The 14,639-nt window shown below is 37.5% G+C and overlaps 1 protein-coding gene across 1 annotated transcript in view; it reads left to right on the plus strand.

Moving 5' to 3' along the window:
- The window catches only part of Prps2 (phosphoribosyl pyrophosphate synthetase 2), a 29,161-nt gene extending 16,189 nt beyond the window's left edge, over positions 1 to 12,972 (plus strand). The window contains exons 5-7 of the mRNA XM_027946499.2: positions 6,649 to 6,822; positions 7,668 to 7,827; positions 10,361 to 12,972. Of these exons, the coding sequence (XP_027802300.1) occupies positions 6,649 to 6,822; positions 7,668 to 7,827; positions 10,361 to 10,453 (427 nt within the window). The 3' untranslated portion in view covers positions 10,454 to 12,972. The remainder of the gene's footprint in view (positions 1 to 6,648; positions 6,823 to 7,667; positions 7,828 to 10,360) is intronic.
- The last annotated feature ends 1,667 nt before the right edge of the window (positions 12,973 to 14,639 follow it).

A 14,639-nucleotide genomic window follows, 5' to 3' on the forward strand; every position in this document is an offset into this window, starting at 1 on the left:
TGTAATTCAAATACCTACAGTTATTCCATATACAGTTGAGTGCTGTCAATATAGTCACAGATTTGTGCAAACATCGCCACTGTCTAATTCTGGAACATTTTCCTTGCACCAAAAGTAAACCTTATATCCATTAGCAGATGCTCCTCCCCTGAGCCCCTGGCTACCACTAATACACTTTCTGTCTCTATGGAACTATGTCTTCAGTTTTTGTATCAATTGATCATAAAATATATGACCTTTGTGTTTGGTATATTTCTTTTTTTAACCCAAAAATGTAACTTTGATGGCTACTAAGCCCAAATAGATTCCAAAGATTTATATTGCCTTTTTCTTTCCTGTCTCATCCCTATTTTTATACATATGGTAAAAAAAATACAATTGCTGTGAGTAAAACTTGAAATAGTACAAAAGGTGACACCTCTCTTCTTTAAGCACCACTATTCTTTCCAATGCCAGAATGATGTTATTCAAACATATATTCCCCCTATTTCTTATATACAAATGTTAATGTGCTATATATACTTCGTCACTGTGCTTTAAAAAAAATACTTGCTATAGTTTAGCGATAGTTCCAGAGTTGTATAAAAGGTCTGCTTGACTGCTTTTTCTTTTACAGTTGTGTAATGTTCCCTTATGTGCATACATTATAATTCCCGTGGCCAGTCCCCTGTTACCCACTTGTAGGTGCTGTAATTTGGACACTCCTTAAGCATTACTCTTTCTTTGCCATTTAGTGCATGGGTACAGGTGGGATACATTCCTGAAAGTGGAATTGCCAAATCAGAGAGTACCAGCCTTTGTAGTCTTGATGGACAGTGCCAAAATGTGGTCATTCAAAACAGACTCAGAGGCATTCCATCAAGTACAGATGCCAGTAACTTTTTACAAGCCTTGCTCACACAGTGGATTATCAGACAGTTTTACTTGACAAATCTGGTGAGCAGGGTTTGCTGTCTCCTGGTGACGGAAAATGCTCTTTGTGGCATGGCAGATTCCTGAGTGATCTCTTCAGACCTTTTGCCTGTGGCTTTATGGCTGGAGACCTTGCCTATGGATTGTTAAGAGTTCTGCATGGATATGAGATCACAGCTTTGTTTCTTTTTTGTGTTGCAAATATTTCCCCAAGTTTTTCCATTTCTTTCCTCTTTTTAATTTTTATTCTCTGTGAGATATTTAAAACCTTCCTATTCACTCATATTTATCTTTTCTTCATATTATGGCTTCTGGGTTTATAAAGCATTTGCCCTTCTCTTAAAAAAATTTTCTTCTATGATTTTGTATGTTTGGGGGGCTCCCTTTTTTTATTTTTGGCACTAGGTATTTAACCCGAGGGCACTTTACCACGGAGCCACACCCCCAGCCCTTTTAATTTTTATTTTAAGACAGAGTCTTGCCAAGCTGATTAGAGTCTAGCCAAATTGCTAAGGCTGATCTTGAACTTGCAATCTTCCTGTCTCAGCCTCTTGAGTGGCTGGCATTATAGGCATGTGCCACCATACCCAGGTCCTTTTTCTTTTTTAATGTTGCAATTTTTTATCTGAAATTTATTTTGGAAAAATAGAACTCAACTCTTTCACACCCCCCATTCCCTAGAAAATAAAAGAATGAAATTAGAACTCAACTCTTTCACACCCCCCATTCCTACCAACTGTATAGTTGTTCCAAAACTATTTATTACATAACCCATCTTTTCCTATTGTTTTGAAATGTAATGTTTTTTATATACTAAGCCCCCTCTGTCTGTTTGCTAACTCCTAAATACAGAATAGACTAACCAGAGGAAATGGCCAGGTTTGAGATTCCATTTTGTTCAGATCCCTTCAAATAGCCCCACTCATCCACCCCACTCTCTGTCCCAGGAGAAGCCAGCGTAGGAATTTTTGCTACCTCCTCTCCCTTTTCCCCAAAGTGACAGCTATATATCATTGTGTCTTCCTCATGTTCTAGAATGAACTGTTCTCCTACTGACAGTCCCCCCAGAACAACCTTTCAGGTAACAAGTAATCCATGCAGTAGTCACTATCTCTGATTTCTTTGCATAATGCAAAAAGCATATTTCCCTAGAGAAAATATATCTATATGTCCAACTGGAGCTTGTTGCTTTGGAAAAAGCTTTGAGGCCCAACTCTTTCTAGGTAAAGCTTAGTATTTCCACAGGAGGTCACTCTTGAGTAGTCTTTGAAGCTTGATTGGGTTGAAGAAACAGACCCACCCCTATTGACATAGTAAATATCAACCTGAAAGTGACAAGGGAAGTGAGAAAAACTAAATTCATATTTGATTTTTTTCTGATTATGTAATCTTTGAACATTTTCTATAAAAAATTTTTGAAAAATTAGAAGAAAACTTTGACTACCTCCCATCTCTATCAATGATAATATGTTGAACAATTTGGTGTTATCATGTATCTGTCCCTCCTTGGTCTGTCCCCTGACATCGGTACACACACACATACACACACACACACACAAAAGAATGTAAAAATTGCCAAATAACAAACCAAAATCTAAGAGTATGATATTTTTGTTCTAGTTCTACCCACCTAAGATTTCAACATGACATGTTGTCTTAACCTCATTTTAGGAATATGTATTGTGTATCCATCATATACCCAAGAAAGAAAAGTTATCTGTAGCTTTTTCAAGAAATAGTGTTATAGTAACCCAGAGGGCTTTTTGCAGGGATGTTTTCATTTTATCTTCTATCTTTGACATCACTACTGGGTACCTGATATTGCTGGAGCTCTTCACCTAGATCTAGATGTCCCATGTCCCCCACTACCAAGAACCCCATAGTTCAACTTCTGTCTGAGACAGGCCTCCGTGCCTTCCAATGGTATAGTTGTTCCAAAACTATTTATTACATAACCCAGCCTGTATACAAGCTGATGAGGACAGGAGTCTCCTGGCAGACAGGGGAAAGCAAGTTGTGCCTGGTCTTTGCAGACTTAGAACTTCAGCCACAAGTGGCAGTGTTTCCCAAGCTGCTCTGTGGACCAGGACTGTTCCTGTTCCTTACTAAATAAACAGATAAATAAAAAAATAATGCAATGTACATTTTGTGTAAGGTATTCAAGTATCCTTTCTTGAGGAAGCTTCTTTCATGTTTTAAGAAACAAGCTTTCCTTAATTTGAGTTTAAATGACTTGTCTCTCGTAAAATTGGCATGTAGATTGGTAGTATATATTTGAAGGTGATTATGGGATGAAGTTTTTGTCTACCTTCGAATTAAATTTTTTTTTCTTTCAGTGAAATCCTTAGGTAAAGAAACTATTGAAACTTTAGAAACTAAAGGTGCCTACTAGGGCTACTGTGATTTTGGTTCCTGCTTGAAAAAAAAATTTAAGGGGAGCAGAAACATGGACTTCATCTTAGTAATGCTTCCTTTTGCTTCTAAAGATTTGAGAAATCTAAAATTAGTGTCTTCTCATGACAAACAGTCTGTTTTACTGGAAAGTTTGTTCCCTTTTCTGTTACATGATTATTAACATTTGGATTTATGACCACAATCTTATGCACTTTAAAGCTGTTGCCTAGTATAGCTTTTGTTTCTTCTCCACAAATTGGACATTATCATTGCAGTTTTAGGCAATCAACATTTATTAAGAGCTGTTCACATATCAATCAATATATTTGCTTACTTTTGTTCCCTACCACATCTCAGTGTATAATTTTTCTTTTACTTAAGTTTCAATCTTTAAGTCATATGTTAGAAATTAATTCTCAAGGTATATAATTCGACCAAAAATATCTTTAGGTTGTCCTTGTTCTAGAAAGACAATTTTGTTGGGTATAGAATCCTAGTTTGACTTTCTTGGTAGAATTTGAGAATTTGGATGCCAGTTTGATTGTTGTTCCTTTTTAGGTGACTGATCTTTATCCTTTGCCTTTTTGATTTCTTGATCTTCCATATGACTGTTTGGGGATTCGTTGGTTGAGTTTGTTGGATCAGAGAACTAGTGTCTTCCAATAGTTCTGGGAAATTTTCAGTTATTGTCTCTTTAAATATTTTCACTTCTTTGTTCTTTTTTCTCTTTCTAGAACTCCATTTATTCATGTCACCTTGTTACTCTGCTGTTCATGTCTCTTAGCATCTTTTTCGTGTTTTTTTATCTTTTCTCTCTTCTACTGCATTCTGGACAATGACTTCATCTCCATCTTCCAATTCACACATTCTCATTTTGAATATTTTCCATCTATTTTATGTTGTATTTTTAATTTCAATAAAATTTAAATATAATATTTCCCAAAATTCTCTTCTATTCATTCTTTTCTTGATGGGATGTTATTTTTCATCCTTTTGTTCTTATCCAAGATTCTGTTTTATTTCTTTAAAACGAAACAATCGACTTATATTCCTTTTCATCTAATTCCAGTATCTCATTCTTTGTTTTTATAATTAGGTGACACTTGTTTCTGGTGGCCCTCAATTTTGCTGACTTGGGTGTTTTGGGCTGTGTTCTATAATCCCTCAATTTCCTTAGAATTTTATTATTGTAATCCTTCTGAGAGGGTGTGCATGTGTTGTTGCCAGCTCCCTTGGAGAACTACCCCCAATATTCACTTTTAATTAAATTCTCCACTTGAGGGTTTTCATCAGACACATAATAGGAATTTGGACAAGCAACCCTCACGAGAGCTAGAATGTGCTTTTGAACTCTCTAGTAAGAGCTAACCTTCTCTACTCAGCATCGAGTTTGAGATAGGTAAGCATCCTTCCTATTTCCAGATGGGCAGCAGGTTTATTTTTTATTGTTTGTTACTATGAAAGAAGAGCCTGTGATGTCCCTATGTAATAGAAGGGTTTCTTGTTAGACCTTTAGTCTTGGCTGAGCCCTAGGCTTATTCTCTCATCATCTGCCAGGTCCCTGCCAGCAAAATGGAAGCTTAAGATTGTTAGGGTTTCTCAGAAGCCCTCAGAAGAAGCACTTTGCTGCTTGCCAGCTTCTTAGAATCACCTACTTCTACATTTTTTGCCTCTGCTGATGTCTGCCTCTGAGTTGATGATGTATTTGTAAAGATAGTTTCCTTGGCTTACAGTGTCATCTAGCATTGTTTCCACTTGGAAGGGTAATCAGGCTACCTAGTCTGACAGAGTGCCACAATGCAACTCCAAAATGTCATCTGGAAGTAGAGATGTGTCTGTATGGAATAAAGAAGGCCTTCCCTGAGGTCTCATTTTCATATATGGCCCTTGCTTACAATGGCAAATATCCTTGCTTTATAATGTGGAGAGAAAGCCTGAAGGTTTGAAAGAGGTTGCTGCATTCTCTGTTCACATTTAGAAAAGGTACCTTGAAACTGTTAAAATACTGACCAAATAAGTTATATACAGTTACATATGTTCTGGCAACTCTACTCCCGGGTTTATGCCCAAAAGACTCAGAGAAAGGAATTCAGTGTCCATAGCAACACTGTTCACCATAGCCAAATGGTAGAAATAACCCAGGTGTCCATCAGAAGATGAGTGGAGAAGCAAAATGGTTATATCCTTTCAATGGAATCTTACTCAGCCATAAAATCAGTACTGATATATGTTGTAACATGAATGAACCCTATAATGTTAAGAAAAACACCAGACAGAAAAGTACACATATAGTATATTCTATTTATATAAAAAGCCCAGACTAGGTAAATCTATAGAGACAGAAAGTAGATTCTTAACAGAGAATTGCCCACTCTGCCCATGGAGCACACATGGAGGTCCATTACCTGTTGCAGTCTGAAGATGATATGATGACTAGGACCAGTTCTTAAAAAATAATGTCTGGAGGTGTATACTCCATGCACTGCATCCTAAATTGGGGTGAGTGGGCTATGAATTGATCCCATGAATATTTTTCAGCTGAGTTGCCTAATGACTGTTATGTTAAAAACTGGAATAGGAAATTGAAGTGTTATGTTATATCCATGGCATTGTTTTGAAATATGTTTCATCATTTAAGTCTAATCTTCATGGGCAAATACAAAAATGCACTGTGTTCACCAACTATCCAGGCCTATGCCCTTCTCCTTCTCTTGCCAGCTCAGCTTCTCCTGAGCCAGTGACTTTGAAGCATTTGCCTTTAATGTACAGAGGGACTGGACTCATAGTTTACAAATCTTCTTAGGCCTTAAGTGAACAAAACTCATTCTCATAAGCCTACATATTACATGGATGTATTAACCAGTACTTTTGTCCCTGCTGTCTGCTCCACAAATGGAGCAAATGGTAGTTCCTATATAACCTGTTTTAAATTGTGCCTATGATTTAAAAAATGTACCCCCCTCCCCCAGTACTAAAATTGAATATCAGTTTCTTATCCAGTAGTTTATCCAGTGGTCAGGGTGCCCTGACCTTCATTACCAGCTGTCACAAAGGCAGAGGTTTGTTTCTCATCAGCATATTTCTCCCTGTGGATTGCTTATTGTGTACCTCAGAGTATGCTGGCTTAACCTGAGTCATTTCATATTCTTGACTGTAGTTTCTTGCCATGTTACTAAAATACAATTTCAAAGAAAAGATTGTCTTTTTTTCTTTTTTGTGTGCTGGGGATGGAACCCAGGGCATCACACCTCCTAGGCAAGTGCTCTATCATTGAGCTACATCCACTGAAGAACAAATTCCTAAATGGACTGTATTATCATGTTCCTTTGCATCTTTGCACAGGGTCACATCAATTGCAGACAGGTTGAATGTGGAATTTGCTTTGATTCACAAAGAGAGGAAGAAAGCAAATGAAGTGGACCGGATGGTTCTGGTGGGGGATGTGAAGGACCGCGTGGCCATCCTCGTGGATGACATGGCTGACACATGTGGTACCATCTGCCATGCTGCTGATAAGTACGTGGGAGCAGTTTGGAAAGCATGAGGACATCTCCTTAAAAAAAGAAAAAAAAAAACATCAGTTTTTAAAAATTGAGCCTGTTTTCCCTAACTATTGATGATGCTTTGTGGTGGAATTTTAGACCAAAGGACATTCTAGGCCCATTTGGTTTTATAGTTGTTGTTCAGTTTGTTTATTTGTTTGGTACTGGAGATTGAACACAGTGATACTCTGTGCTGAGCTACAATCCCAGCCCTTTTTATTTTGTATTTTGAGATAGAGTCTCACTAATCACTGAGGCTGCTTACAGTCCTCCTGCCTCAGCCTCTAGAGTTGCTGAGAGTACAGGCATACACTACTATGACTGGCAAGGTCCATTTGTTTTTATTCTTTTTATGGTACAAAAGAAACCATGGACCTTTTCATTTTCCAGGTTGAGCTTTAGGTGTATTTTTAAAAGGGTCAGAGAAGGTACTTCCCTGGAAACTGAGCACAGAAGAAAAGAGTTTTGTGGCTTCTTCAGTGCCTTGTTTCCTTCACTTTGCCTTTGATCCAGCTCCCTTGACAGCTTGGGTCTCCAGAGGCTGCAAACTTGCATGGTCCAGTGCAGAGACCTTGCCAGCCACTCATGGCTGTCGAGCACTTGGAGTGTGGCCACTCTGACTTGAGATGCACTGAGATAGCTCACTAAGTGTTTTGCTAACACATACCTTTAAAGATCCTAGTTTTGGCTAGTAAATGTGAGTGAAGTTTGTCACATCTTTTCCTTTATGTGACAAACATTTTGCTTTTAACACTGATACTAAGGCAGAATATCTCAAGACTATTTGTATATACTTGACTTTTATCTTTCATTTTACAGACTGCTCTCAGCTGGGGCCACTAAAGTTTATGCTATCCTTACTCATGGGATCTTCTCTGGGCCAGCTATATCCAGAATCAATAATGCTTCCTTTGAGGCTGTTGTTGTCACAAACACAATTCCACAAGAGGACAAGATGAAACACTGCTCCAAGATTCAGGTACTATCCCACAGGCAGAACCAAGCAATGAGGCACCTGCTTTAGATTCCTAAAAATTACACCCAATCTTCTCTGTGTGACTGCTTGCTAGTGCAGGTGCTCACTGAGATTGCAGCTTCTCAGCACAGCAGGGTTTCAGTCACCTTAGATCTCTGAGAAAGGCCAGGGTCAACAGAGATCAGTTCCACTATTTAAAAATAGCAAATAAATAAAATCACGATAGAAAAACAGGCTGTGCTGAAGTTATGTACCAAATAGTTCCACCCCTAGGTATATCCCCCAAATTTGGGAACATGTTCAAATAAAAACTCACATATGAATAATCATAGGAGCACTATTCACAATAGCCAAAAGGTGGAAACACCCAAATGTCCGTCAGTAGATACAGAGAAAGCCAAAGTGTGGCCTAGTGCTATAATGGAATATTATTTAGATCTAGAAGGAAGGAAATTCTGACATATCTTATGTCATGGATGAATCTCGAAAACATGTCAACTGAAATAAGCCTGTTACCAAAGCAGGAATATTGTAGGTTTCTGCTTATATAAAGTACCTACAATAGGAATATGGTTAGAGACAGAAAGTGGAATGGTGGTTGCCAGAAAGTGGAGGAGGGTAGCTGGGGAGTTAGCATTTAATGAGTACACAGGGGTATTTTTCTGTTATTTGTTTGTTTATTTCTTTGTTTTTGTTTGGTTGGCTTTTGGTACCAGGGATTGAACACAGGGTGCTTAGCCACTGAGCTACATCCCTGCCCTTTATATATATATATATATATATATTTTTTTTTTTTTTTTTTTTTTTTTGAGGCAAGATCTCACTAAGTTGCTGAGGGCCCCATTATGTTGCTGAGGCTGACTTTGAACTTGAAATCTTCCTGCCTCTGTTTCCCAAGCCACTAGAATTACAGTTGTGGGCCACTACACCCAGCCCACAGTTTTTATTTGGGATGATGAAAAGGTTTTAAAAATAGATAATGGAAATATTTTTTCACATCATTGGGAATATAACTCTGTTATATACTTAAAGGTTTAAGTGGCAACTTTAGTTATATAAATATTTTAGTATAATCAAAAAGCAAGGGAGGCAGTGGAAAGCAGCAGACTATACTAAGGATCTTTGGCACTTTGATCTTTTGTATCCCTCCTAACTACTTAGTGGCACACAGGCCACTGAAAGCTCTTGGCTGTCACTGACACCAAGTAGCCTGGAATCAATCTAAAGGTTTTGAGTCATCATTTTGCCTCTGTGTTTCTGTGAAACTTGGCAAGTCCTTTAATTCCTCAGAGCCTGGGTTCCCTTCAGTAGAATGTGTAGGTGGGTCAGATTGATCTACCTCATGATTTTTAACCCATTAGAGAGAAAAAGAGTTCATTTGAAACAAGGAGGTAAGTTTGAAAATGGTCAAAATACTGGTTGCTTTTATATATATGTATTTGCGGGGAGGGTGGTGGAATTGGGGATTGAACTCAGGGGCACACAACCACTCCACCACATCCCCCGCCCTATTTTATATTTTATTTAGAGACAAGGTCTCACTGAGTTGCTTAGCACCTTGCTGTTGCTGAGCCTGGCTTTGAACTCACAACCCTCCTGTCTCAGCCTCCAGAGCCTCTGGGATTACGGGCATTTGCCCCCGCACCCAGTTGGTTACTTATATTTTAATGTGTCATTAGTGGAATAACTTAGGAGTTGGCAAACTGTGGCCATAGGCCAAATCATTGTTTTATAATGAAGTTTTATTGATCACAGCCACATCCATTCATTCGTACATTACCTATGGCTGCTTTCATACTACAATGGTGGTAGCCTATCTGGACTGTACATCCAAAAATGTTAACTCTGGTCCATTACATAAAACGTAATTTGCTGACCCCAGGATTAGATGATTACATTTAATTGTGCTCTGAAATGGCACACAGAGAGAAAGAAAAAGCTTCTACCACCTTTACTGAAACAGAGAAAAAAGACTCCCATTGATGATTGTGTAAAATGAATTTTAAAACAACTCCATATCATGTACAACCACAAGAATGAGATCGTAATTAGAATAAGTTATACTCCATGTATACATGTCAATATACACTCTACTATCGTGTATTTTTTTTTTTTTTTTTTTTTTTTGGTGGTGCTGGGGATTGAACCTAGGGCCTTGTGCATGCGAGGCAAGCACACTACCAACTGAGCTATATCCCCAGTCCTTACTATCATGTATATCTAAAAACAACAAATATTTTTTTAAAAGAATGTAAAACAACAACAACAAATTCCTAAGATAAGGATGTCTCTGATTAACAGCAGTCCTGGAGATCCTTTAGATGTCTGCACTGAAAATCTTCCTTCCAGGTTTGGTTTAGCAGGTTGTAATGTGAAGATAGATCCCACAGCTATCTGCCTTCCCAAAAGAAATGGATGTGGGAGCTTTTAACAGTAACACATGATGTATACTGAAGAAATCATTTCTAGACTTTTTGGATTTTAATTTTTTAAAGAATTATAACTCCTCCCCTTCTGTTTTCTCTTTGGCGTTCAGGTGATTGACATTTCAATGATCCTGGCCGAGGCAATCCGAAGGACACACAATGGGGAATCCGTGTCTTATTTGTTCAGCCATGTGCCACTGTAAATGCAAAGTGAGAAGTGTCGAGCAGGCCTCCTGAGACTTCTCACTTGATTTATTTGCTTTTTTAGTGTTAGGACTAAGCAATGGTAGGCTAATCACTGGCAAAAGCATCAGATTTGTGTATACTCTGAGATTCATTGCTTCCCCTTCTGAAGCCCAAGACTATTTCTTTCTGGTTTATTGGGGGAAAGGTGGTGGTTATTTGGTATTTAAGTGAACCATCTTAAATGAATAATGTTTTTATCATCTTGACTTCTTCTGATAGGTGATGTTTTCTTTTGTTCTTTTAGTATTTTGAGGCGACAACTTTCAAGTATAAAATTCCATTGTGGAAATTCATCTTTTATGTATTTTGAGGTTGCCAAAGGTGACTTCACATTAAAGCCTTCTGTGTAAATATATAACAATAATGCCTATGGACATTTGGGTAAAACCCTGTATAGCCCTTTACTTTGGAGTGAATCTTAGAAAATTTATAATACCAAGAATTTTGATTTTTTTTTTCCTTCTTTAAAAATGGTGTTCTGGGTTTTAAATAGACCATCTTAACTGTTACCCTTTTGGACCAAATTTTATTTAGCTAAAGATGGCCACTGACACGTTGATTTTTGGTAGACCTTAGACATTTCAAAGGCAATATAGTTCTGTATCATTTTTTATTACCACTTTTAAGTGATATTATAACTATCACTTGAAATACCATGTCCCAAAACTCCAAAATTATGTTCTACAATTGTTCTAATTTATAAACCATTTTGAGTTGTGGTTGCTGAGCTCAGGGTCATGTTTATACTCTCCTCTGTCCACCCCAGATAGATAATTCTTTAGGATGTACCTTGTGTCCCTATCCCTGTCATTATGTTTCTTTACACCATATTTTTATCCATAGCTTTCACTTTGTATTTTTTCCAGTAATGTTGCTTGAGGATTTCTACTAAAATCGATGACTCTCTTAAATTCCCTCAAATTTACTAAGCTGATCATTATTTTCTTTTGACACACATAAATGTGAATTTTTTATGAGTGCCACCAAATGTTTATTTAAACATGAGCTTTGAGTAAATGTTCTTTTGCCCATGGAAGTAGTAGGTCTCTGGCAAACAAGTATCTTAACTAAAGCTGGTACACCAAAAAAAAAAAAAATGTGTGCAGGAGAGGCCTATGGAAAGTAAAAATCATGTTCAAAAAGTGGCTCAAAAATTATTGTGAAGATTGTGAAGGGAAAATTCACGGAGGAATGCCTTCTCTATAAATGGCCCTTGATAACATCCTCTTAAGTGAAGTGCCTTGCTATCTCTGTGGCAGAAGCCAAGTGTTGACTCTCTGAATTTATTATATGCATGTCGGTAGACAACCAACTGAATTCATCATCCCCCAAAGAACAGGATTCTCCTGCATAAAAAGCCTAGTAATGAGAAAAACAATCCCCTCTGCTGAATCTTTTGTCCACTGTTTTATTGGAACTGGAGATTAAAACCTCCTCTGCTGAGTCTTAAAACTTATAGAAAATAAATGGTCTGATAGAAATTCTTCAGGTAGAAAAATCAAACCTAAGTCATTAACAAACTTGAACAGCAGTCTTTAGAATTTCAAAATTCAAGACAGCAGAAGTTGTAGTTAGAAAATATCATTTAAATTGTTACTGAAACTAGCATTTTGTTGTACCTTAAAATGGTTTCTGAGAAAGAGTGATGGAACCTGATAAAAAGTCAGCTCTGCAATGCAGATTGACTCTGTCTAGAAAGAGTTGACTGGAGATGGGTAAAGAACCTATATGGATGCTTTGGAATTTTCCTTTTTGATAAATGTCTAACATCTGTATTCCATGGGATTTCTATGCTTGTGTGAAATGAAAACAATTGTAAATGCTTATGTAGACAGCTTAACGTACAAGTATGCAAGTTCAGGTGTGTTGACTAAAGACAGTTGATTTAAAGGTGACCATTTTATCTAAGATACTGAAAGTTTAAGAATTTATAGAACTAGTTTTCTAATAATGATTTCCAGGTATAAAAAATGGTTACTATCATTATTTAGCCCCACTTTTGCATTTCAAAATACTCCTGAATACATTTATGAACTAATTAGATTGGACTTGACTTTACACCGTGGAAATACAGGTTTTAACTATTCAGTGGTTTCCAGTTGACAGAAGTGATGAAGAGTGCCTTGTGAACAGCCTAATCCCAGAACATTCTCATTCCTTGCTGTTCATGGTGTGAAAACTTAAATGAAACCACCAAAATGCATCAGTCCTGTCTAACTCTCCTGATTGGGAGTAAACTTTGCATATATCTAGCCAAAAAGGGGAGCCACCAAAATATGAATATACCAAAGTTGTTTAGCCTCCAATTTAAATTATACTAGTCAACTTATAGATGTTCACATGATAACTGTTCTTTATTAGATATGATGCCAACTAGATTCATGAATGTATCATTTGCAGTGCTTGCATTGGTTAGAATCTAGGATTTTAAGATCCTACAGTGTACTAAAACATTTCAATAAAATCCTGCTGACTACTTTGTTTCATAGTTTGCATCATTTTGGTAGAGTTTTGGGTTAATGCAGTACTGAAGGTGTTTGCTACTTTACAAGTATAGCCCAATTTACAGAAACAAAAGCCTGAAGTTACTTGAAATCAGCTCTTCTCCATTTTGAATGGTTTTCTTTGTGAAGGACTTCCTAGTAATCTCTTAACCTAAGGCATAACAGCTATGCCACATAAGGCATCTAAGTTGGTAATTATAGATATTCCCCTTAAAGATTGCACAGTGTGTTTAGGCATTGAAGTAATGATGTTCAATACCCATCTATTGGAGCATAACAAACTTAAAGATAGGCCACATAAAAGTTATTCATGTGTTTTGATGTCAGAAGCAACTGAGAACTGTTTCTGTCCCAGAGAATACACACCTGTTCAGTGTTGCTAAGTTCCTCCAGTGAAACTCAGCTTCAAAGTATGGATAACACTGCAAATAGCAACCTGATGTCTTAAAGTCACAGTGAAATATGAAGAATAACAACCAGTCTGAACAAAAGTTGATCACGGTGTGATACAGAACATATAGAATGTACTAGAGAGAAGGAAGGAAATGAAGGAGAGATCAAAGCCAAAAACAAATGCTTTACAATTCTACCTGCTAATTCAGTTACATCTGAAGGTGTTTCACTTCCTACCCAATCCACCGGCTGAACTACAGCCAGGCAAGCTAAGTGGGGAAGGGAAAGATGGATACTAAAGAGTTTCAGAGCATTGAATCAGGCTGGGGAGATCAGGAAGGGCTTTGTGAAGGAAGCAGCATTATAGATGGTACTTCATAGCAGAATTTTCCAGAACCTAATGGCCAAGTTCCAGCATGGACTGAAGCAGGACAGCACAGGTTGTTCAGTATGTGATGTGTTTGAATGAAGATAACCAATGAAGATGGGAACTAGGACCTAAAACATACTACCATATCCTTCATCTGAATTGCATGTCAAAGTCAACAGAGCACCTACTTTTCACTACAGTCATCTATATTACTGATCTATGGTTCTGTCCCCCAGGAACACATCCCTCTACTTTTTTCTTGCCCTTGCTTTCCAAGACCACATTCAGGATGCTTTACTTTATTGCAGTCTTGGAGCTCCATTTTCTCTTCTAGAAGAACATAATGTTCATGAACACAAACTCTACCACTTGCCAGATTTAAAACAACAATTTGGGCAGGTTACTTAACCTCATACAGTACCTCAGTTTCCCTGTATGTGAAATAAATGGGGATAATAATATTACCTCCCTCATGGGGGTGTTGAGGATTAAATGAGATGTTATCTGTAAAGTGCTATGAACCCATCTATTTATACATTAACTTAAACTTTTAGAGTGGCACCTTTAATCTCCCCTTGGAAAGAATGTAAAGAACAAAGAAACCAAATTTCTTGCATTTTTTAGGTGTCAAACCTAGAAGGTAACAATTCTGTCACCTGCCATTTTAGATGGGGTATGTGGTCTTGGCACATGACTGCCTTAGTCAGTGTTAGCCTTTAGGTGATAACAAATAATTCCATTTTGGAAATATTTGCAGTGGGCTTAGAGATGACAGAAGTGAATGTCCCCAGATCACAGATGGTGATCCATTGAGGCCATTCAATGACCCAATTCTATTCTAGCTCTCTTTCACCATCCCATCAGAAATACAACTAA

The sequence above is a fragment of the Marmota flaviventris genome, chromosome X (genome assembly GCF_047511675.1).
Source record: "Marmota flaviventris isolate mMarFla1 chromosome X, mMarFla1.hap1, whole genome shotgun sequence".
NCBI classification, from domain to species: domain Eukaryota; kingdom Metazoa; phylum Chordata; class Mammalia; order Rodentia; family Sciuridae; genus Marmota; species Marmota flaviventris.